General features: G+C 39.8%; 1 protein-coding gene across 3 annotated transcripts in view; it reads right to left on the bottom strand.

Annotated features, from left to right (window-relative positions):
• GAREM1 (GRB2 associated regulator of MAPK1 subtype 1) overlaps nucleotides 1-26,833 on the bottom strand; it is a 202,113-nt gene that overhangs the window by 41,877 nt on the left and 133,403 nt on the right. For all 3 annotated transcript variants that reach the window (XM_072732134.1, XM_025996930.2, XM_025996933.2), the window contains one exon: nucleotides 1,077-1,207. In XM_072732134.1, coding sequence (XP_072588235.1) covers nucleotides 1,077-1,207 — 131 coding nt within the window. The remainder of the gene's footprint in view (nucleotides 1-1,076; nucleotides 1,208-26,833) is intronic.

Raw genomic sequence — 26,833 nt, forward strand, 5'->3', positions numbered from 1 at the left:
CCAAGATACCCAGCAGTCTGTTTTTCACATAGAGTGGATTTCTAACAAGCAGGCATCTTGCCCCCAAAATATTGAAATGTTTACAGAATATGACTTAGTTGGACTTCCTGCTGAAATGAGGTTAATGCTTTCAATGTGAACACTTTCTAGAATGTTGTAGCATAATTGTGCATGTTGCTGAAGAAAACACAGCAGATTTATAGGCAAAAAGCTTGAGCCTCGGTGACACTGCTTCTCTGGTAAATCCCTCTTCCATAGCAAGTCTAGCCAAAGGAGTTCACTCACTCTGGAGCTGGGGATACAACTGTCCCTTTAAGAATGTAAAACAAAAACAGCACAATAAACATTACTGAGCTTTCCTCTGATGAACAAAGATCGATAAATACCTATGGGCAACATTCTACCCATCAATTTTCCCTGCATGTATTGATAGAGATAGTCTGCAAAGGATGAAATGCGTCTGGGTTGATGTCAGGGCATACTCTGGAAGTTTCTCTTTTTCTTTAAATGTGCGGTATTTGGGACACCTGGATGGCTCAGTGGTTGAGCATCTGCCTTTGGCCTAGGGCATGAACCTGGAGACCCGGGATCGAGTCCCACATCGGGCTCCCTGCATGGAGCTTGCTTCTCCCTCTGCCTGTGTCTCTGCCTCTCTCTCTCTCTCTGTTTCTCTCTTTCATGAATGAATAAATAAAATCTTTAAAAAATAAATAAATGTGCGGTATTAGTGGTGTCCAGTGCCTTCTGCTTGTTCTCACAAGTGGAGCATTCAGCCTCACAGAAGAGGGGCCAAACAACTGTTACATATTAGAGAATAAACTGCAAATTAAAAAGAAAATCTTTAGACCTGCCTTGACAGTTGTTCTAGCACAAGATAATGTTAACATGGTAACCTGTTGGAGAGTCAGGTCCGCTACAGCACATGTAGTTCTCAAAAAGACCAGTTTTGGTCTCTTGACACTAACCCATTAGGGGGATGGAACTCTCCTATGAGGCACAAAGGGGAGCTGTATACATAATGACCTGAGAGTTATATGATTTCAGTGAGGATAAATATTTGGTTCTTCTAGAACTACCTTCACGTTGAACGTTATTTCCTCCATGACGTATACGCGTTCCGGAAATGCTTTAGCCACCTCCTCCACACTGTTGAAATATTGCACTGGTTCCTTTATATCTCGGTCTTGTTCCAGCAGCTTGAATTGCCCTAAAACACATGATAAACAGAAGAGATATGAGATGTTTATGCTGGACAGCTGTCATCGTGGCGACAGCATCCCCTTTCCTCACTCCCACTCTTATTTGTTGAAGGCTTCTGATCATTATCATTGGATGAAAAAGTTACCAGGGCACAAGGTTTTCTTCAACTAGAATATATATCGAAAAATCAGTTTAAAAACGAAAAACAAACATATATTTTTTCTTTTTCATCTTTTGTTCACATCAAGAGTTTATTGCCAGCTAACCAAAATCAAACTGAATGGATGAGTATTTGTAATTTGTTCTCAGAGTGGAAACTTACTCTGTGACAAATGATTGCTTATTTTGTTCTTCACAGTAATCACCTTGTCATTTAGTTATTATAAACGCCCACATGTGTGATATTCTAAAATGAAGGCTGAGCGACCTGGAGGAGCTAATTTTTAAAAAAATTAGTATCTAAAAGTTTCGCAGGTAGGATCAAATAAGAGAGCGGACCTTTGGCTCTCACAGAACTGATATTCTTGCTTTCAACAATATGTGGGCAATGCTGAGAGCTTGTGAGCTGCTACAATTTGTGGTGTTGTTGCCGTGCAACTGTGAAGCCTGAGCAGAGCTAGACTGGGCCAGGGGATGAGCCTCCTCCCAATGAGTGAGCCTGGAGATGAGGCTCACTGGCATCTGGAGCAACATGTGGCTTCCTTCTTTTTTTATTGCTCTGTATGAAGTTCAGGAGAGAATATACCATCATGGTAGCCATAATTTGGGAGATTTGAATGTACTCCTAAAAATTTCAAGGATCTATTATTGTTAATATATTCTCAATATTTATGACACTTCTGCTCCATTCCAAAGGAGTTTTCAGTTTAGAATAAAAGACCCTATGTAATCAAGCCAAAGATGTAATGTTTCTTGGTGGGCTTTTTTTGAACATTGTTTTCAATATAACACTGGAGAAGGACTTAAAAGCTACAATGAGGTAGACCTCTCAGCATGTGTCTCTGGAGCATCAGGCAGAAATAGGGAAACTTTCATTCATATTCTCAGGATATTTATTTATTTATTTATTTATTTATTTATTTATTTTTAGCATCTATCAGGGGGAGACATTACCCTAGATGCTGGTGAAAAGTCAATAAATAGGCCAGATAAAAACCTCTATCTTCCAGAATCTTACATTGTAGCAGGAGACAATGATAAATACAATAAATGACTAGGTATATAATAGGTCAGGATAAAAGAAATATTATTAATAGAGCTAGTGAAGGGATAGAGAATGTAGGGTAGTAGGGCCAGAGTAGTATGGCCGAGAAGGTGGCCTTTGATGTCATTGGGAGGTATGTTCTCAGAATTCTAATCACAGGCAATAGTCCAGGCAAAGACCTGCAGGTGGACACAGGTGGCTGCCCACTTGGCATGCTACCAGTGTGGCTGGAGTGGGGTGAGTGAAAGGTTAAGAGGGAAGAGAAAGTCTGAGAAATAACCCACGGTCAGATTTTGTATAGCTTTGAAGACTTGTAGCTCTTTATCTGAGTGGGATGGAGAGCTGCCAGGAGGTATGTGTGAAGAGGTGACCTAACCAATGTTATAGAAGGACCACCCTGGCTGCTCTTTCGAGAACACATTGTGACAGTGCAAGGTGCAGAGGCAAACAACAGTTATGAGGCTCCTATAACAGTCCAAGAGTGAGATGGCAAGGGTTTGGAAAAGGTGAGAAGGTGTTACGAATTTGAACCAAGCAGCTGAAGGAAGCAGATCTGGACAGATGCGGGTAAGATCAGGGGTTCAGTCTGAGATATCTACTGGGCATACAGAGATATCCCAAAAGCTCTTAGATGAACATGTGTGTGGAGCTCAGAGAGATGTCTGGCTAAGACAGTAAGTCTAGGAGTCATCAGCACACAAATGATCTTTAAAGCCATGGCACTTTAATGATGATGAGCATGGGCTTAAGTATAGACAAAGAAGAAGGCTAAGGTTTGAGTCCCAAGAGACTAAGAAAGAATGGCTGGGGGATTAAGATGCAAGTCCAGAAGGGGTGCATTCAAGAAGCCAGTGATTCAAGCACTTCAAGGAGCAAGAGTAATGTCACATGCTGCTTACAGGACTCCAAAATGAGCTGGCAACTGTCAGGTTTAGCAACTTGTATATTTAACTGAGGACTTCAACAGAAGCAATGGAACAGTTGGGGTTGAGCCTGACAGAGCTGGATTTAAGAGAGACTGAGAAGGGAGAAGTGGGAATAACAGGAATGGACAGCAGGTGACGTCTGGGGAGTTTTGCTCTGAACGGGTAGAGACACAAAGTGGTAACTGAAGAGAGCACGATCAAGGGAGTGTTTTTGTCTTCCTTAATACGATGGCTACTGATGGGAGTGACCAACAGGGGATGTTTGTGGGGAGCAGAGGGGAATCAGAAGTGGAGGGGCTGGCCCTCAGCGGGAGCTCACCTGTGAGAGCTCAGTGGAAGCTGGTGGAAGCTCTCCTTTATTGCTTCAATATTTCCAGCAAAAGTTGGAAGGAAAGCATCACTTATAAGATTGAGAGACAAGGTGTAGGAGGGCTAAGGGAAGAGGAGAAGACTGTAGAAAAATCCACTGGGAATAGATGACACACCATGACTGCTGGACAGTTGCCAGTTTCCACTTGAGGATCATGATCATGAATTAAGAGTGAAACCCAATGTGCAACACACAGGGGCTGGCACAGAGTGGGCAGAGATTTGGATCCTACCAGGACTGTAATCCTGCCAAGTGAGTATGAGGCCTGAAGGAGGGGGCAGAGGAGGCAGGATGTATGCAAGAAAGCAAATATAATGACTGTCCGTGGAACCTGAGTTGGACCCAACATCTTGGGAGGGAGGAATAAGGGTGAAAAGTAGCGAATCAATGGATAGTGGGTTCTGGTGGAGTTGAATTTCTGGAGCGAGTGACCTCAAGCGTCAGGCAGAGGAGAGGTCAGAGTGGCAGGCATGCAATTTGAGATAATGGAAATACATGGTGGCTGGTGATGATGCCATCTAGGAGGCAACCATGGGGGTAAAGGTTGAAGTAATGAGAAGCTAGAGAAACTAAGAGGCCAGGGGTATTAGAAGCATCATATGTGTATGCACTGAAATCCCCAAGAATGAAGAGAGAAGGAATGCTAGAGGGGAAGGCAATGAAGCAGGAGTGAAAATTATGGAGAAATGAGGAGGGATCCTAAGTGCAGTAGATGCGGTAACAGGTGAGAGTCTGAGGACGAGAGATTAAAGCTGAGAGTTTCTAGGGAGGGGAGAGATGGAATGGTCAAGGGAGCAGTGAGGAACACAGAGAACACTTACATCCCTTCAACTTTGGAGGAACAAATGGAACTGCCACCTGAGAGGGCTTCAGGGAAGTGGTGTTTTCAGGGCATACCCAGCTTAGGATTTAACAAGGTGAATGTAATTTCAGAGAAGAGTCTAAGGACATAGGGATTTTGCTGGTGATAGACCTTGAAGGGAGAGTTTTCAGCAGTTAAGGGATGGGCGACAAGGACAACGTAGAGGATGCACCTAGATATGATGGAACAGGTCATACACCTTTTAGAAATATGGAGGAGTATGAGTGAAACATTTAAAAATACAGCCAATATGTCAGATTATACCTTTCACAAAAAATAACACAGTTATTAAAAATTTTAAGAAATTAAAGCAATATCAGTACTACTTACTTAAACAGATTCTACCTCCATGACAAATTAAACTTCTCATTTGTCTCTAAACTACTTGTTCTTTGTACAAATTCTTTTTTTTTTAAAAGATTTTATTTATTTATTCAGGATAGTCACACAGAGAGAGACAGAGAAGCAGAGACACAGGCAGAGAGAGAAGCAGGCTCCATGCAGGGAGCCCGATGTGGGACTCGATCCCAGGTCTCCAGGATCGCGCCCCAGGCCAAAGGCAGGCGCCAAACCGCTGCGCCACCCAGGGATCCCTACAAATACTTCATAATTATGGAGTATCTCCAGTTTCATCTCCCTGTATTTTCCGACATTCCCCCACGCGACTACACTTAGAATGTTTGCATCACATTTCATAATGGATTTGACTATTCTTCTGTTTTTACAAAATGAGGCTGAGTTAGGCTAAGGCTAACTTAGGGCAAACTCTGCCGCTGACAGATTTTAGAATACAAATGACTAATCCACCTGAGCTTTGTTTCCTCACCTGTAAAATGGAGACAGTTCAAAAGGCTGCAGAGGCTGCAGTAAGGAGTGACTGAGAGGATTTTCAATACTTAGCACAACTAACCATTTAGCAACCCTCGGCTCCCTTTCTGGAAGTTTTCAAGATGCACAGAGATTTTTCTTTTCTCCTTTCTGGCTTGCTCTTGTGGGATACATTTTCTAGCGCAGGATGACTAAAGCAAAGGACATCATACAATCCTTTGTGCTTAACATGCCTGACTATCCTGCTTTCCAAAATATCTAAACCAATTTATATTTCTATTGGTAGTCAATTTATATTTTTTCTATGTGCAGAATGGAAGAAGGTCGTAGTTGGACTACAATCTTGCCAGCAGTGAGTATTCTTTTTTTTCCTTAGAGATTTATTTATTTATTTTAGAGAGAATGAGAGAGAGGGAGCATGAAAACACGAGCAAGCGTGGGGAGGGGCCGGGGGAGAAGGAGAAACTTTAGCAGTCTCCTCTCTGAGCTTGGAGCCAGACATAGGGCTTGATCTCATGACCCTGATATTTATACGTTCGAGTTTCATTAGCACCAAATTCAACATGTCTGAACTCGGGGAAACATAATACCTCGCATGCAATAGGCATTTAATAAATGTTCATTGAACAAAAGACAGAAGAAAATTACTTTAGTCCCAAGACTAGCAAACAATGAAGCAACATATTAGTAACTACAGGTTTTCAAAGTTATAAATAAAAGGTGAACTGCACGACTATATGCAAGGTTTGTCTGTTTCTGAACATTAGCAGAATGTTTTCACTCATCAGGGAAAGAAAGCTATGTTGTGTTACTGGTCTACTTAAAAAATATTTTCTGAAAAGTGCACAGACCCTCAGGTAATACTTTTTAGGAACCAATTCAACCAAAGAATAGATTAGATAAGCAGTTGAGGTTATCTTCCAGGATGAAACAGACAATGTTTGAGCATTAGAATGTAATATACAGGAGCACAAAAGTCATTTTCAGTGAGAACTCAAATTTATAGGTCCATTTGGTTAGAATGTCCAGAACCATCTGACAAAGATACCAATTTCTGCCAACATTTCCAGTTTCTGTAATAATCTGTTAGAAGAATAGGAAAATAAATTGTAGATTTATAATCTGAATACAATTCAAACTGTCATTAAACCAGGTAAATAGTTTATGAAAACCTACAAATGATACCATCTTTCCATGAGTTCATAATACTTTAGTTTAAATTTGTGATCAGTATTTTAGAAAAATTTTCCTAATGGGATAGGAGGATCTGCATGTATGCCAAACAGCCATTAAGTGGTCCGCAGATGTTCAATCTCTGAGCTAAGATATGACCTGAAAGCACACATGCCTATACTAAATTCCATTCCATCCCTTCAGAAATGCATTCAGAGGCCAAGGGTATGCCACTGCACCCTCACTCTTCTGAATCAAATGAGACATCAGCCTTTAGAATTAGTGCTGCCTTACGGAAATATAGTATGAGCGACACATGCAACCATGTATTTTCTAGTAGCCATATTAAAAAAGTAAAAAGGAGGTGACATTAATTTTAATTTTAATGTTTTATTTAAACCAATACATCTAAATAAGAGAACTGCTAATGAGATATTTTATCTTCTTTTTTGTATTGTCATTATTATTATTATTATTATTATTATCCCTTGTATTAGGTCTTTAAAATCCTGTATCTGTTTTACACTGGGGCACATCTCCATTCACACTAGCCACACTGTAAGCATTCAACAGCCACACGGGGCTAGTAGTAGCTGTGTCAGCGGAGGTCCAGAACATCTCTGCATTCCCTTAAAATTGTGGACATTGTTCGAGTCCTATATTGGGTGACAGGGTCTTCTCAAGGAAAGAAAAAAGTGTCTCCTGACAAAATAGAATGTTTCCTCTCATAAAATAAGAGCTTTTGAATTCCTATCCTTTGTTTTCCTTGCCCTGTTTATCATGATTGCTGATAATTTGGTTCATATAATAGAGCCTGAGATTACTGATAGAACTACCTCTGTCCCTCTTAATATTATTTTTCTGCTCTCCCAAATTGGGGGCTTGACCTTTAAGCAATTATTTTGTTCTTTTTCTATGGTGTCTGTGATCTTATACTAGCAGTTGCCTCAGATATATTCTGGCTTATGGACCAAATGAATAATCATCTTTGGTATGGTGGTTGTGTCAATATTTAGTTGAATAATTTTATCTTAAAGATTTTATTTCAGAGGGAGAGCGCGAGTGAGCATGAGCAAGGGGAGAGGCAGAGAGCAAAAATCTCAAGTAGCCTCTCACTGAGGACAGAGCCCCACTTGGGGCTCGATCTCACCACCCTGAGATCATGACCCAAGTAGAAAGCAAGAGGTGGATGCTCAACCAATTGAGCCCAAGGTGCCTCTCAGCTGAATAAATTCTAAACTTCTAGTCTCACAGGTGTGTGCCACCTATGTTGAACAGAAAGAACTTAGAATCACATAAACATGGGAACACTTATAAGAGAACTACTCTAAGACCGATTAACATACACAGATGAAAGAAAAATAATAAAAAGAACAGCTAAAAATGACCAAATGTTTTAACATTTGAACATATTGTACATCAGAAAAATAGACTCCTTTCATTCATTCTTTTAACTGTTCATTGGGTATCTAACAGTCAGCTGACTTCTTTGTCCTTTCTTCCATATAGTTCCTTCAGAATGTTCTGGAAGATTTTAGTTTCTATGTTTCTTTGTATACATATATTAGTTTAAGCATTTTCCTGATCCTATGTTTAATGATTTTACATTTCTTATACCCCACAAATGCCTTCAGAATCTAAATATACCAAATTTATTTTTTTTTTAAGATTTTATTTTTAAGTAATCTGAATGGTCTCAGTTGCAACTACTCCTCTCTGGTGATGTCTCTGGAAAGCAATCATAGATGATATTGAACTAAAACTGGAACAGCTGTGTTCCAACCAAACTTTATTTACAAAATCAGGTAGAAGGTCAGACTTGGGCCTCAGGCTGCACAGTTTGCAGATCTCTGTCCCACTGGAAAGAATGCAAAGTATGGATCAGGGTCGTGGCAAGAGGACAGGACATCAGAATGACAATGACCCGTCCCTGTACTCCAGCACTGAGGTCTTTCATAAGGTACACATCCTAAGTTGACCCATGTTTATCTTAGAATAGTAGTTTTTCTTTTCGATAGGAGTCTAAAATGAAAAAGTGTAAGCTGCAGAAGTGGACTGTATGAGAAGAGTTCAAATGACCACCAGCAAACATGAGTGGCTACATTCTTTCGCTGTATTTTACAAGACCAATTTTCTACGAATTTTTACTAAGCTCCTCTTCTTTTACAAAAGAATATGATGCTCGCAGATGAGTCAACTTTAAGTACTCTGGGAAAGATGCTGAGCTCTTGCATTACCATATTCTCTGAGACTCTGCTATGGCCTGTCAGAGTCAAAGCCTGGAGACAATCTAAAGAGTGAAGAGCCAGCTCCCTGCCAAAATGTGAAATCGATTTACATAGCACATATTCCCACAACCCCCACACGAAGGAACTAATTTTTTAACAGACCATTTCATGAATAACAGAGTCTTTGTGCCACCAAATAAAAACATTTGGAGATCATCGAAACATCTGTTCTGAGATGTTACTGTCAAACTCTGGTCCCGGAGAGGGAGGAAACTGCATTGTTTTTCAACAGCTTTGATGATTTCATAAAATGTCTCCATTTTGAGAATTGTTCTATCTGCAGAACCCAGAAACTTGCAGGAACTAACTCAACACCAATGGCACGCACATCTTAACTAAATTTACGATAGTATTTAAAGAGCAAGGATTGGTATTAACTGTACTGCTTTCACGGTATAGTTTCTAAAACTACATTGCATAATTAGTATATGTTGACAAGAAGTAACCATTATCCAGAAAATATCCATTTCGGTGGGTGTGTCTTTTAAGATCATCAGTGATTGACCTCAGAATGGATGAGGTATTAAGCATATAGTTAAGAGGCTCTGAGTCCTGGAGGCATTTAAGTTTCTGGTACCCGTAGGATGCTATCGAGGCTATGACACATTCTTCTTTACTTGGAGGGAAAAGGTCATTTGTCAGAAATGAAAATGGATGTTAATTAAGAAGACACAGCAATAATGCTGAGATGCATAGAAACAACAGGTAGAGTTAGAGGTGGTCAAATTCAGGTCCATCACGTTTGTTACTGGCTGAGAAGTTATGGTCAAAGATGAGTGGAAAATAAGTTCCATGCCACTGGCGCAGATGGGGGTCCCTGTGATTCATGCTTCCCGGGTCCTCATCATTGCTGCTAATGAGCACGGACTGTGGTAAATCTTTCATAGCTCAGGTTTTACTGTTCACCACCCCTTCAGCACAGTGGTCAACTTTATGTGTGTAAATAAAAAGAAATGGAATGAGAGTTGAGGCCTCTCTAGTATCCATCTGTGGGCTCATAACTCATGAGAACAACAACATGCTACTGGCATTTCCTTCATTCTGGGAGCAGAAAAACATTGCACAAATTGGTGCAAAGTGATAAAACAGAAAAGAAAGTAAAAGCAACAAAAATGGCATCAGAACACCAAAGCAACCTTAGAATAACTAAAATGAGCAGAAATGGCTAAGAAAAAGGAAATGTGGAATGTTGAAATTCCATGACCATGTCTATGTTATTCAGTGTGGCACCCCAGCACTGCACCACACATGGCATACAGTAGGTGCTTATTAAATAGTGAATGAATGAATACATATATTCCCCTCTTATCTCTTTCAGAAACAGGCCACCAACATTAAGTTAAAAGCTTTAAGGTTAGTTGTGCAAATGGAATACCATCTAAATGATTCAAATAACTGGATTTTAAAACCAATGGGTCATTTCCATGAACAATTATCAAGTCGTAGAAAGAATAAACTAGTTGCCATTTTTCAGGCAGCAAATAAACCTGGGCAGGAATCTGCACTTATACTCAAGCTTTAACTGTCCACCTACTCTTCTATTTTTATCTTTACGTATGCACGCTGGCTAGAGTTTCTATAGGATTGAAATGTAAAAGAAGGATTGCCAGAGAAAAGATTCACATCTTGTTATTTTCAACTGCATCAACCAATATAATGCCCTTTAACCACTTTATGTAAAAGTTCACTTCCACCAACAATGCATGAAAACTCATTTACCTAAACTTTTCACCAAAACTGTTAGTGTTAGGGACGCCTGGGTGGCTCAGCAGTTGAGTGGCTGCCTTAGGTTCAGGGCCTATCCCTGGGTCTGGTCTAGGATCCAGTTCTGCATCAGGCTCCCTATAGGGAGCCTGCTTCTCCCTCTGCCTATGTCTCTGCCTCTCTCTGTGTCTCTCATGAATAAATAAATAAATCTTAAAAAACTGTTAGTGTTAGTGAACGACTTAGCTTCCCTTTTCCTGAGTAGGTGGAGAGTTTTAAGATTACTTAAATGCAATTGCCAAAAAATTCACATAGTACCAGAGGGTAGAGAATGAAAGGGAGTCTCCTTCTCAATATTATTCTCAGATCTCTGCAGAGGCAGGGATGTCATGCTTTTGTACATCCATCAAGAGATAGTATCTGATACAATCCCTCTATACGCATGGTACTACACTCTTTCAAAACAAATGGAAGCATTCTGCAGTTATTTCATTATTCCATAAAAATCTGTCTCATTCTAAGAGCTGGACCCCATGCAAATAACATAGCTAATTTAACCAGTCCCCTATTGTTGGATATTCCAATTTATTTCAATCTTTTGCACCCAGGGATGCTAAAGTTAATATCCTTGTACCAAAGGCATTGCATGCTTAATTCAAGTATACTGGTGGGAAAATGCTTAATGTGGAATCGTTGGGCCAAAGGGTAAATGCATTTTTATTTTTACAGATACTGCGGAAAAACCTTCATAGAGATTGTGCTCACTTATATTCCCACCAACAATGTGGTTCTCATACCTTTCCTAAGACTTCCTTGCCAACTATTTTTATCATTGCCAATTTGATAGACGAAAAATAGTTATCTTAGTGGAATTTTAATTGCATTTTTCTATCATAAACATGGATCTCATTTTTAATTACTTTATATTTCACATTCTGTGAATTTTCTTTCTATTATCAATTTTAGAAATTTCCCTTAATATTGCACATAATTAAAAAAATAACACAAACTTGAAATCCTACAACACAGCATTTCCTATTCTGAGATCCAATTCCTACATCGTTTCTACTTAGTTCCTAAAATTATGATGGTTCAGGGAGGTGGGAGTAGAAATGGAACTGGGGCAAAAGGAAGGTAAAAAACAAACATCAACACAAAGCCTCAAAATATATAACCACAGAGAATAGGAATTAAAGCCAAAGAACAGAAAGAAATATTAACTGAAATGTGGTGAGTCTCACCATAAATTACCTGTAGCCATTTGTATTTTATTTCTCCATCTAATTATACAACACAAAATAGTCAGACCAGTAGTTTCAATTCTGAAACTCCATTCTTGAATTTAACTAGACCTGGATCAAAATGGCATCATTGTATTTCACAGCATGCAAGTGGTTCCCTATATTTTTGAAGATGGGAAAATTGCATTTTTCATTGTATCTGATTAGCCAGTTGCCTCTTCAGAATTATCAGAAATTTTCTGGGGCACAATTATCATAAACACGATGGAACCTGTAGATTTGAACATGACTGCTGACAAGTTAATGTGGAAATCTTGGGGTCATCTTCATCTTTCTTTTCCTCTACTCATTTTCCCCTAAGTCTTGCCCTTTGGACCTCTGCAATCACTCTGCCCTCAGCACTCCTGGCTACTCTTCCAGCTTCGATTCTCATCACTTCATACTGGTATTATAGATTCAGGTGTTAAGCCCATTCTCATTTTTGCCCTTCCAGTATCATTTTGCTCATCTTAAAACAAAACCTGAATGGGTTTCATCTCACTCAAGTGTTCACTGCTCCCTTGTAGAGTAAGTAAACGTATAATAAGCCTTCAATTTCTCGCCCTAATCAGGCTCCCCTGCCTAAGTTTTCAAGTCTCTCCACAAACTCACTCCACTTTGCTTCTGCAAGCATTTCCCCCACCACCTGTGCGACCAATACTCATTTCTCCCTCGCTGCCCTTGCTTTTTTTCTCAGTCTGTGCAAAACTATGGATCCTTTGAGTGCCACTGGAAGTTCTGTGCATGACCATCTTTCCTCCCTTATTCAACTTCTCCTACTCTCTCAACTCTCCCAAGGGAACCTCTCTATCATCCTGGCTCCAAGGACCGCCTAAAGGCTGACAACACACTAACCTTCCCTCCAGCCAGACCTCACCTGAATTCCACATCACTGCTACCCCATACCTGCTGTGTATCTTCAACAGCTCTCCCACAAAGATCTCAAAATTGACACACACAAGACTGAACTCATCTTTGTATTTCTTGAGCCAAGCACCCATCCAAATGAGAACTCTGGGTGGTCATCCTCGACTCCTCTCTTTTCCTAATCTCTTACATCTAACTGCTATTAATCCAACTCCTTCCCCCTTCCTTTTTTTTTTTTTAAAGATTTTATTTATTTATTTATGAGACACACACACACACACACACACACAGAGAGAGAGAGAGAGAGAGAGAGAGAGAGAGAGAGAGAGAGGCAGAGACACAAGGCAGAGGGAGAAGCAGGCTCCACGCAGGGAGCCCGATGTGGGACTCGATCCCAGGTCTCCAGGACTGGAGACCTCACACACCTGGGCTGAAGGTAGTGCTAAACCACTGAGCCACCCGGGCTGCCCTCCTTCCTCCTTCCTGTTATCAATCAATTCCTTTCTATTTCCACCATGACTGTAAGTTCCCAAATGCATTCTCTCTCACTTTGGCCAATTTTCTAGTGGATTGCTTTGCCCCCTGACTCCCATTCTAGGAAACTATTCCTTACACTACTGCTTAAAATTAAAATCTAATCATATTTTAAGCGAGGATGATTTGCAAAGTATTTATTTACAATGCGACTCTTGCTAAGGGTGTGGGGGGGGGGGCTGCAGGAGAGGCACAGTGATAACGTGGAAATCGTATCAGAGAAATACCACCCTGGGTGTGCAGGGACAAGGAGAGGTACTAGTTACTGGAAGGAGAAAGTGATGTAAATAAGGTTGCCTTGAAAAGGGGAGATGCAGCTGTTCCTTGGTGATCCTTTAAGGGAGGAAGCCAGAAAATTAAAGACCTTGACCTCACTCTCTTCCTGTCCATCTCCTGCTGGGGCTATCTGTCCACTGGCTGAACTTATCTGGAAATCAAAGAGCAGGAGAGGCTGGTGATTTAGCCCTACAGGTCAGCTCTGGAATGGAGGCCATAGAGAATGGATTGGGATGTGTGCCCCTCCATCCTCTGACTCTCCATCTACTTTAACTTCTTAATGAATACAGAGGCCCTCCAAGATCTGGCCCTCACTTTCTTCTCATCATCTAGATCCATCCATTGTGAACCATGACTCTTCTCATACTGAATTCAGTATATGGACTGCCTCTCCTCTATTCCCTGGCTCAGCCACTCTATTTATCCAAAATCAATTCACTCATCACCTACTCTATAAAAAAATCTTATCTCAAGTATATAATTGACCATAGTCTTTAGTGATCTCATTATCTGTCAATAGGTTTTTATCCAAGCATGTACAATAGTTTGTTGTCCTTATTTGCTCACGTCTGTTTGTACAGTAAATGACAACAGAAATTATGTCTTCCACTTCTCTGACAGAGACACTTGAAACACTTAATAAATACCTGCTCTGAAGAGGAGGTGTTTAGAAGCAGGAGAAATATATGTTTTTTAGAGTCTCAAAATCAAGTACTAGCATGACCAGAAAAGTACTGTAAATTGGTAATACTGATAAAAAGGTGGAGATGGTAATCTGATAGCTCTAGCACCTGCTGATTTCCAGAGGCAGGAAATCTGGATTTTTATGGAAACATGTCCAATTTTTAATGGTTTTTAATGGTTGGCTCAAATAAAAATCTCATCTAACCCAGAGACTACTTCACATTTTTGAGAGAAGGGCATGGCTGTGGTTTGAGCAAGGGTTTATAACATCACTGATCTGGTGATTCCATAAGTAAGTGGGTGAATATTGGTCAGGGAAGGTGCAAGAAAGTTAGGTGGAAAGTCCAGGCTTTTAGAATGCTTCATTTCTTTCTTAACCGGAAACAACGACCTTCACAGTGGGAGGCCTCTGTTTACAGCCTTTCACATAAGTGTTTTGAGCAAACTCATGGAAGACCTATACTATTGTAGCCTTCTGTCAGGACTATCTTGAGTCCCTACTCCTATCCTGACAAACACATTCACTCTGAAAATGTAATAAAGGATGGTAGTTCCTACCTGCTCCTGAATGCCAGGGAATGGTAAATGTCAGGATTGGTGACGATTAGAAGAGATAGTCACAAACTAAATGACCAGCTTTTTCATTTTTTTTTTTAAAAGATTTTATTTATTTATGTGTTTGTTTAGGGCCTAAAGGGGGGATGGGCAGAGGGAGAGAGGGAATCTCCAGCAGACTTCCTGCTGAGTGGGAAGCCTGAGGTAGGCCTACTGTGGGGCTCAATCCCAGGACCCTGATATCATGACCTGAGCTAAAACCAAGAGCCAGATACTCAACAGACTGAGCCACTCAGGTAACCTTTAAATGATCAGCTTCTTAAGGAAGAGACTCAACACAGGATGTAGAAAGACAAAATATTAAAGAAAGAAGAGGTCTGATCCTGTGGACCTGAGCCATCTCAGGATGCCTCTTCCCAGTCAGTCTATCTCTCTCGTTCTCTCAAACACACACACACACACACACACACACACACACACACACACACACGTTATCTCACTCAACAATCCATGAGGGAGTGGGGATTACTGAAGACTTGACCTATGAGGAAACGGAAGCTGGCAGAGACTATGGACTATGCCTTTGGTCATAGCAAGTCAATAGCAAACCCAGGATGGTAACTCACCCAAAGCCCAACTTTATTTTGCAGCTTCCCCAAACTACCAATACCTCCCTCTTCAGGATGAGGTCAACAGGGTATGGAGCTGGCTCTGCCTTGTGTGTTACTGAAACAATATCCTAAAGATAGCAGGAAGAAGGATTGCCTACTATTTATATACACAATGAATTTTTTGATTGTTTGGAGGGCTATTCAGATTGTTTTGTTTAATCGCTAAAATGACACTGTCAATTGGTTAAATGATAAAATAGGTCTTCGCTTAAGTGTAACTTAAAGTTATGGAAGGTATACAGTGTCACTGATAATTCATCCCATTTTGTGGAATGAGAACCCAGCCACTCCTTTTAATCTCTAGCATTGTACTCATCAATAGTATGAAGCACTTGCTTCTATTAAGGATCAAAAATCTATGTTTTAAAAAAATTAAGCTTCTAATAAGTAAAAAGTAACTTTATTTGAGGTAGGTTCCTTTTGGAGAAACATAAAATTATCTACATTAAAAATTAAGAATAGCAAAATAGAGTTTTAATTTTTTTTTTTAAAAAAAGCCCCAACATGGGGCTTGAAATCATGACCCCAAGATTAAGAGTTGCATGCTCCTCTGACTGAGCCAGCCAGCTGCCCAGGCTTTAATTTTTACTTGTAGAATTTGAAATCATATAGTATAAAAAGTGAGGAAGTATATGTCAATAGAAAAGGGGAAGCAGGAAAGAGAAAAGAAAAAGGGAGATAGGGGAAACAGATTTTTAAAAATAGATTTTATTTATTTATTCATGAGACAGACACACACAGAGAGAGGCAGAGATACAGGCAGAGGGAGAAGCAGGCTCCATGCAGGGAGCCTGACATGGGACTTGATCCCGGGTCTCCAGGATCATGCCCTGGGCTGAAGCCAGCACTAAACCACTGAGCCACCGGGCTGCCCAGGGAAACAGATTTTTAAAAGAAAATGGGACACAGAAATTGACACAAGAAAAAAAAAATACAGTTTACACAGATAAACACAATCTTAACCCAGACAAGGCAAAGAAAAAGCACACCAATGCAAATGGGCAGAGTATGGCTGCAACAACACAGACAGACTTTAAAGTTATGTTGTCAATTTACACCTACAGGCAAATAGGAAGCACACTGTATAGAATGAAAGCTGAGGTCTAGAAGTTTTTGATGCTATAGTTCTTATGATATTTGCTTCTTTCCCATGCCTTATGGAAGTATTTAAAGAGGAAAAAGAGAGCCAAACTACATGTCCAAAGTGTGTGTGGAGGGGGAACACTCAAGGATTTTAACATTCCACCATTATTTCTCTATTGAAACATGACCCCATTCTTGGCTTCTTATTTGCTCCCTTCCACAGCCTCACAGTAAACTCCCACACACCAGTGGGACCACAGAGGAGAACAGTAATACAAGCAGCTGCTCAAGCTGTGGTTTCCATTAGGAAAAAAAAAAAGTGCCTTGATTATAAGGGATTTAGTTTTTAACCTTTCGGCCAAAACTGAAGTGATTAAAACTCCATGTTCAGAAACACGAATGGTTTCTTAAAAGAATGATGTGGAGCATACTCAGCATTATCAAAGCAGAGTGGGGAGGGCAGTCCGAATTTGGACACCCACTTTGGCTTAGTGCATGGACTTGGATATGGGAAGGCTAGCAAGGACACGAAATCAAAACATATCATATAGGCCCTAAATTTCATTGTTATAAAGGTCAGGGATACATTTTCACCAAATTCTTTAGCTACAAAAAGCAAAATAATCAAGCCATAAAGCAACATGGAAGCATCTTAAAGACACATTACATAAGGGAAAGAAGCCAATCTGTAAAGATTACGTGTTGTGCGATTCCAACTACAGGACATCCTGAAAAAGGCAAAACTATGGAGACAGTAAAAAGACCAAACTATGGAGACAGTAAAAAGATCAACGGCTTCCAGGGGTCAGTGGAGAAGGAAGGATGGAAAGGTAGAGCAGAGAGGACTAGTAGGGCAGTGAAAATATCACTCTGTATGATATTATAGTTGTGGCAACACGTCAAACACATGGAATGTACAATACCAAGAGTAAACCTATAGACTTGGGCTAATTAGGATGTGTCAATGTATGTTCATCATTTGTAACCACTTTGGTGGGGGCACGGTATGGGGGTAATCTCTGTACATTCTTCCCAATTTTGCTGTGGACCTAAATCTCTCTAAAAAATTCAATATTATATATAAAAAAAAGACAAGGCAACTTCTGAATGGCTTGCTTTTGATTCCAGAAAAGAGCTAAGACAACCCACAAACCCGTTCTGTTCTCAAGGCTCAGCACATGGGTTGTGACTTCTGATCTGACATGTAACTCACTGGCTGGCTGTCCTTTTGCCTCCATATCTTCCTTTGCACAGGAGTGACGTGTGAGAACTTCTAGAATTGAAATCCTGGCTTTCCTCCCTACTGTGCAACTTTGGTTAAATCATAATCTTTTACACCTCCATTTGTCGCCTGGTTCTACAAGGGCAATTGAACCAATATCAGTTATTGGGATAAAACACATATAAAGGGCTTAACACAATAAGTGGCACAGGATAAGGGCTCAATGAACATCAGATGTGACAAAGATTTACTTGTCATGAACAGAAAGGAGTGTAATCCTGCTATTACTTTGAATTCCTTTCTGTTTAGAAGAGTGTTAGCTCCTGGAAAAACTCCTCCAGAGATGAGCCATTACAAAGTATTCTAAGGGGTACCTGGGTGGCTCAGTCAGTTAAGCAGTCGACTCTTGATCTCAAATCAGGTCTTGATCTTAGGGTCATGAGTTTGAGACCCTCACTGAGCTCTGTGCTGGGCATGGAGCCTGTTTAAGAAAAAAAAAAGAGTATTCTAAACTAGATACAGTTAAAGAAGTGGCACAACTGGCCATCAGAGAGAAAGAAACATAGAGGACTGGGATTTGAGGTGGTGTACTGCTACCTGGTAAGAGACTCCTAAGCGGAGAAAGACAGAGAGCCAGAGATAATAAATGCTACCTTTTCTGTGGCAAGCTGCCTCTGGAACCCTCTGCTTAACAAAGAACAACTCCAATGGAAATGTCTGTGCTCAAGATATAATTACTCTTATATATTTGTGACCACCACCATGACTGTGGATGGAGTCCTATGCTTACCAGGAATCAGTCACAACAAAGCAAAGAACAGAAACTCCAGCAAAATGAAAAGGCCCTATGAAACAGAGAAGCCCTTGTCCAATCTTTTTCTTTTACTTAAAAAATGAAGAAGCAATAGTCATGCTGGTGCTCTGAGACTGGGGGCTCCGCTTTTTGTTGAAGTGTTTAATGAATGAGCATGCTTTCCAACAGTAATACATACCTTTGTCTTATGCTTCCAGAACAAGCGAATGGTTTTTCCTCCACCCCCTCATGTCAGTATCACTCTCTCTTCTGTTTTCACTAGACTTTGCTGACAAAATGCCACGGTCCTGCTCGGCTCCCTTCTTCTAATACTTCCTTTTCATCCAAATGCCTCCACTTTTAATCCCCACAGATCTAGCTTACTGAGCATTCTCTAGTGCCTTTCAGGTTTTGTCCAGATTCCATGCCATACAGGCTGTGGTGCAAGTATAGGTGCTCAGTAAAATATTTCATCCCACAAGGGCAGTTATGTAAACAGGCTGCTTCTGGCAGGAATGTCTTATGGGATAAACAAGGCTGGAGAGAAGAAATACTCCAAGAGCAGTTACTTTGTCAGGGCACTGAAACATATTTCAAATGAAGAAATCTTGTTTTTAATATAAGACCTGGCTGTTAATAAACCTAAATTACTGGGGAAAATTAACACACACACACACACACACACACACACACACACACACCAAAAAACCCAGTAAGGACTGAGCCAAGAAACCATGATTTTTGGAAATTGTATTACAGAGATTGACTTTCATTTTCTGGTTTCAGAATTTTATTTTTTCAAAAATAGAAAGTAAAAACATTTAAACTGCCAGGTAAATTAGAAGGCTACTTTAAGAATTTATAACATTTAAGAGCCTACACTTAAAAAAAAGAAGGAAAAAAATAAAAAATAAAAAGAAGAAATGCCTGCGTGGCCCAGTGGTTGTGCATCTGCCTTCAGCTCAGGGCATGATTCTGGGGTCCTGGGATCGAGTTCCACAACAGGCTCCCTGCAAGGAGCCTGCTTCTCCTTCTGCCTATGTCTCTGCCTCTCTCTCTCTGTCTCTCATGAATAAATAAATAAATAAATTTTTTTAAAAAAAGAACCTATATATATGCTGAATGGAAATGATTGATAATCTACCAATTAAATAAGATATGTAATCATCAGAAAATTAGTAGTTTGTATCCATGTTGATGTGTTGATACAGAGGCATATAACTGTCTTAATACTTGATCCACAGGAACAGTGACGAAAATGTCGTATTTAGCTTTGCAAACAGGAGCATAAGCAAACAATTTATCATATCAAAGTGACAAGAGCTCATAACACAGAAAACAGGTATCACTAAAACAAACAGGTCTTGTAATACTGAAACTGGACACCAGATAACACGCGTGGCAAGGAAAGAATGTGACTAGGAAGTTTATGGGTTTTGTTTACAAATTTACTATAAAACATACAGTGTGACAGATATTACATGTCTGAACTGGAGTGGTTGGTATGAAATGCACACCGTGCTAGTCAAATATTTTTGCGTAAGTATAATTGCATGTTCATTCAGCACAATATTACTTAGGCTTCATTTACATTAGTGGTAGGCAATGTAAGTAGTGGAAAAGAGCCCAGCCCAGGAGCAAACAGGTCTGGATTGGAATCTCAGCCTTGTCCCATAGGAGATCTGTGACTTTCGGGAAAGATATATCTCTGGGCTTCAGTTTCCTCACCTATAAAACTGGGATGATAATACCCACCTCATGGGATTATTGCAAAGACCCAATGAGACCAAGCATTTATAATACTTGCAAAGAGCAGCATGCACTTGATGAAAGGTAAGATGGTTAATACCATTTCATATTACCAAGATTCAATAACAGAACTAAAAATAAGAGCTGAATTAATTTTTCCTCTTTGTCTTAACTATTAGTCAAAATAATCTAATAATTCCAGGCATATTTATTTACTTACTACTCTGTTCAAGGCAGTGTTGTGTGCAAAGTGCTACAGACATTTCTGAGAGATTCCTGGGCAGAAAAATACTTAGAAATCTATGGCTTTTTTTCTTTTCATTTACATGCAAGTATGAATTTTCTAATGCCTATCCAATTTTTAAGATGTGAATGATTTAGGGTGGCAGATTTTATTTTGCATGCCCTGCAACTAATTCATAAATCCAAAATAATGGGACAGTTCATACACTCAATAACTGAAAGATAGAGTGAAATGGGACCTTAATTTATGCTGCCTGCTATGGCTGACATTCTGTAGGTGAAACAGACAATGTCAACAAATAAAGGTTTTATTCTGTAATCACGCTGTATTTCCACCTCGAGTCCAGCTGAAACTTTCCGAGGCTGGGATAGAGTGTATTGACATTGTTTTCATGAATGTTATTCTTACTAGTCATAGAGTGGAAGCTTATTCCTCCAGCCCTTCTGAGTCATTTCAACTTATACAAACATTTGTGTGCAATGAATGAAGTTGGAGGGTTAGAGAAATGGAAAAAATCTTTATATTATATGACAAAGACTGGAAAAGACTATGTAGCCTTTGATGTCAGGAAAACTGGATTGCTATACAGAGAAAAACTAAAAATGAATGCCTATCTGACACTATCTCTGGGTAAGGAAGGATAGTAACAATTACATTAAAATTAAGGATTTCTGTTCAGTGAAGGATATTATGGGAAAAGTTGACAGGTGGTAGAAGAGATGATGCCTGCAAAGCTTAAAACAAAAGAGAGGATATCTAAACTATTCAATGAAATCCTGCAGATCTCTTTCTCTCTCTCTCTCTCTCTCTCTCTCACACACACACACACACACACACACACCAGTGTAAGCATGGACCAATATGAGCAGGCAATTTACTAAGGAGGTAGTCTAAAGACCAGGAAGCATATGAAGAGAGCTGTATAGTCAAGTAAATGCAAATCAAGAGCTATTACTTCACACCTATTAGACTGCAAAATTGTAAATTCCTGACGGGGGTCAGGAATCTTGCTGGACTGTGGTGGGAGTGAGGTTGGGCAGCCACTCTGGCACCATTTAGTCAAATTAACTCTACTTATTTCCAAGACCCAGCAGCAGCTCCATTCCTGTGTTTGTATCCCAAAGAAATGTTCACCCAAGGCCATAAGGGGAATGTATAAGGATGCTCAGTGCAGCATGATTTTGGTTGTCCACCCTTAGAAAATCACACAAATATGCAGCAGTTAAGAATGGATTTTTTAAAACACAGACCATCTCTAAAATACAGTGCTGTATGAGAAAAAAATATGAGATCTAAAACACAGTACAATTTATGTAAGTTTAAAATATTTGCACACAAACCCTTGGACTTTTCTAAGAACACACCCAAAGTGAAAAGGTACAATAAAACACATTTAGATGGTTGCATATAGGAAGGTGGGAGGGTAATGTACTACAGAATGAAAGAGAATAAAATCAAATCTCCCCCCCCTCACCACCACATTTATTTCTAAAGAGAAAATTCTTATCACTAGTATTTTTAACATTTACTTAATATATCAGGAAGGGAAGAAAAATGAGTGAAGGAACGTAAGAGGTAGGCAGGAATAAGGGAAATATTTGAATTTTCTTATAGGCCAAGCATTGAGTTTGACCAACAAATTAAAATATTCTTTCTTGAGACAACAGCTGCCTTCTGGCTCTGTCTTCAAAATTCCATACAAGCCACCACACGGATACTCTCTGACATGACTATATCCTCACTTTTGAAGAGAATGGAAAACACCTCCCAACCTAACCAAGGTCACAAAAAGTCTGTTCTTTTATCATTTCTACAAGATTGATGTCATATAGGAAACTTCAGTCCTTCCTTCTCATTTCTATTCCATTCATTTTGTGAGTAGCAAAAATCTAATGATCTCAAGTACATTTCTTCCCCACATTTGGAGTTACAACCTTTCCTGTATTATACTGCTATCCACATCAATAGGAGCTTCTCAACTGCCTTCAGAGGTTGTGAAGAATTTAACACTGCTCTACATATACCATGGATTCCTAATCAAAATGAGATGACTAGTCTTAGGGAGGTAGGTGAAAATTGATTGGAACAGTTTTTAGGGATGCATCCAAATGCATTTAAACTGTCACATATAACAGTGTAAAAATACAAGTGTGGGTAAAACCATGGATTTCTAATTTTATTATAGAAGCAACACATGAATATACAAAATACGAAATAGAGCAACACATCATTAAATTCTCAAGGAGTCACATAAATGACTGCCCCCTTAAACAGGTGTGCATCAGAATCACCTGGAAGGCTCGTTAAACCACAGACTGCCAGGCCCCACCCCATTCTCTGATCCAGTAGACCTGCAGTGGGGAGGAAGACTCATTCAGTTTCTAACAAGTTTCCAGGTGATGCTGCTATGGCTGGTGCCCACTCTGAGGACTCCATAACAACTCACGCTAGAACTGGAGTTAACTATGACAATAGACAGATCACAATGGCATTGTTGAGACAGAAGAGAAACTGGGACATTAGGGATACCTTGAAAGTGGGCTGCACTTTGGACAACTAGAGAATATGGAGGTGGTGAGAGTACCAGAAAGCAGGTAGAGGCAGGGGAGGAGATGACAAGCAGGAGGGACAGCCTGATGGGCCTGGGGACAGACAGGAAGGCAGGTGGGTGAACTCAATCCACTGAAATGTTGTGAGCAGAGGACTGACACAAACTGTTGCCCTGGAGAGCCCTCCTACCCACTGGGTATGCACCTCATCCTGCTGCTACCTCAGGTATGAAGGTGAGGGACAGGACAGCTAAGAGCCCTTACCAGTGGCCCATAATGCTTTTGTAGCACTTACCACAATTCTAATTAAATAATTACATAAAGTGTATTTTTCCCAGTCATATGTGAGAGATGGGGTGATATTTCTGGGATATTACCCTGCACAGCTCTGCACTGTAAATACATGATGAATGAATGAGGACGCATGAAGGGCCTAAGACCCAAGATGGCTCCTTCTATGGCTCTCCTTTAGAACTCAGTGCCAAAGCCTATGCCAAGCCTTGTATCTCTTCACCCTACTTTAGGCAGAGCCAAAGGTATATGGTGCAGGGGAAGGCCCACCAGAACCAAGTCTTACCATTCCAAAAAAAAGAGAATAAAAGAGGAAGGGAAGGTACTTGAGTCCCCAGTCACAAAATCCCCATGGGAGCTGTCCCCTACTGTGTAACCTAGATTGATAATCCTTTCCTCCTGAAGTCTGAAGTCAGTCCTGTGATGTCTGGAGAGGAGATGGGGAAAGAGTGATGATGCCTGTTCCCATCTCTGGATAGAATATAGTTCTTCCTATTGGCCACCTGACAGGAAGCTGTGAGGATTAAATGGAATGAGCCTCATAGAGTTGAGTGCAGTGCTCAGCACTCAGTGTGTCACACATGGAAACTAGCAATTAATTCTAAGTTCTTGATGCTGTTTCCTCATACGTGCGCCCCAGAGGGCTGCTTGGGCCCTTCTCTGAGAATCCTGGAATCAAAGAGTATGAGTCACCAACGTGATGGTCTAGGACATGGACTGAAATGACAATGATGAAAACAGACACAACAGAAGTAGGATCCAGTTTAGGGGTAAACATTTTTTTTCTTTGAAGAATCTGAGGCTAGGATGACAATAAGAAAGTAGAAGAGCATTCAGCAGGCAGCTGAACTTTGCAATGGGAGTAAGTCATGAAGTCAAACCTCTAAGGCCAGCCCCTGCAGTGCTCAGTACCAGTGGAAGCTGTGAGAGTTGGGTTTTCTGCAGAGATGAGGAGAGAGAAGACAGGCACTGACTGAGTCTAATGGTCTTATGCAGTAGCCTCCATGATGGAAAAAGTATTTTCTCCATACTGTCAAAGAAACTTGATCATCCACTTCCAGGCATTATTCTTTAGCAAGGACTCACAAGATGACTTGAAGAAAATGATTCTGGGTGATACAAGTATTACCAAAAATATACTGTAACTTACATAAACAGTAATATAAATGATAATGTAATAACTTCCATATAAGTAATATAAAGAAATAGGAGATTTGAGAGGAGGTGAAGATAGTTTGTGGCATGAGAAATCTCAGGATTGTAGTTTTTGTTGTTTTTATGAAAGAAGTTTGATCCTGATATTAAAAACAAGATATTAACAAGTGAAGACATTGGAGATGATTTCATTAGTAAAAATGGCTACAGTCAGTACAGAGGAATCATATAACTGAATATATTTTTTTAATTTTAAATTTAATTTTAGAGAGTGTGTGACCAAAGGCACAGGGAGTAAATCTCAAGCTGACTCCCCACTAAGTGTAGATTCAGACATAGGGCTGAATCTCACTACCCTGAAATTATGACTCTGAAACCAAGAGTCAGCTGCTTAACCAACTGAGCCACCCAGGTGCCCCAAATGAATATTTTTTAAGACATTTCCTCCTGCTCAAGATGTGATGGTGATATAACACCTTTTTTCCCCTTAAACACATAAAATGTAGAAAATATGGAAAAAATAAAAATACAAATTTAAAAATGAGGTAAACATGTCCTTTCCTCAGAAATAAAACATAAATTTGAAGTGGTTATAAAGGCTATAGCTGTGAACCTCACAGGATCTGGTTCACAGAGGAAGGCAAAAGCAACCAAAATCCTTCATTTGTGACAAATGAAATGGAAATGTCTTACATAAGACAGAGCAGTTGGTGTAGAATTTTATTTGCTTAATATGAAGGCTAAATTATCTTTTTATTTAATCTTTTAATTTAGTTTTCGATTTTAATTTTGCTGTAGTTAACATATAGTGTTAGTGTTGAGTATATAATGTAGTGACTTCACAGTTCCATATATTACTCAGTATTCATCAAGACAAATGTACTCTTAAACTCCTTCACCTATTCACCTATTTCACTCATGCTCCACTGACTTCCCCTCGCGTAATGATCAGTTTGTCCTCTAGTTAAGAGTCTGGTTTACATATTGTCTTTCTTTCTTTCCTTTGTTTCTTAAAATCTTCATATGAGTAAAATCATATGGTATTTGTCTTTCTCTGACTGGCTTATTTTGCTTAGCATAATAATCTTTAGATCCATCGATGTCATTGCAAGTGACAAGATTTCACTATTTATGGTTGAGTATACACACACACACACACACACACCCCAAATCTTCTTCATTGATTCATCTATCAGTGGACACTTGGGCTGTTTCTATAGTTTGGCTATTGTAAATAATACTGCAATAAACATAAGGGTGCATATATCCCTTCAAATTAGTGTTATTGTACATTTCCTGAATCATAGGCTAGTTCTACTTTTAACTTTTTGAGGAACCTCCATACTGTCTTCCACAGTGGCTGCACTAGTTTGCTTTCCCACCAGTAGTGCATGAGGGTGTCTTTTTCTTCACATCCTTGCCAACAGTTGTTTGAGTTTTCTATTTTAGCCATTCAGGCAGGTGTGAAGTGATATCTCATTGTAGTTTTGATTTGCATTTCCCTGGTGATAAGTGATGTTGAGCATCTTTTCATGTATCTGTTAGCCATCTGGATGTGTTCGTTAGAGAAATGTTTGTTCATGTCTTCTCATTTTTAAGTAGATTATTTTTTGGGGGGTGTTGAGTTGTATAAGTTATTTAGATATTTTGGTTACTCTTTATCAGATGGGTCATTTGCAAATATATTCTCTCATTTAGTAGGTTATCTTTTACTTTTGTTGTTTCCTTTGCTGTACAGAAGCTTTTCATTTTGATGTAGTACCAGTGGTTTATTTTTGCTTTTGTTTCCCTTACCTCAGTAGACATATGTAGAAGAATGTTGCTATGGCCAGTGTCAGAGACATTACTGCATTTGCTCTTATCAAGTATTTTTATGGCTTCAGGTCTCACATTTATGTTTTCGACCCATTTTGTATCAACAGACTAGAAATGAACCAAGGCAGACAGAGAAGGAATTGAGAAAATGGAGGGAAATAGACCACCAGGAAGAGTGGCAAGGAGAGTTTCGAGGACTAGTGTCTGCTGTTGCAGTCAAGGAGCAGAAATGGGAAAGGCCATGGGTCTGACAACTGGAAGTCACTGTGGCTTCAAGAGCCAGGTTTTAAGGGGCAAGGACCGACTGAGATGACCAAGGCCCACAGAATGGCTGTGATCCATTCTCTAAGTCAGAACTTCAAGATTCTTGTGTAACTTACATTACTTCTCAGGCTAGGTATACAAACACCAATAAAGTGGAAATCTAGCCTACCCTTTTTCATTCAAAGAGCCCCAAATATTCATGTCTATGTGATTTCCTGTGAAGAGGCAGCTGGATCATGGCATTAA

This window comes from Vulpes vulpes, chromosome 13 (genome assembly GCF_048418805.1).
Source record: "Vulpes vulpes isolate BD-2025 chromosome 13, VulVul3, whole genome shotgun sequence".
Lineage (NCBI taxonomy): Eukaryota > Metazoa > Chordata > Mammalia > Carnivora > Canidae > Vulpes > Vulpes vulpes.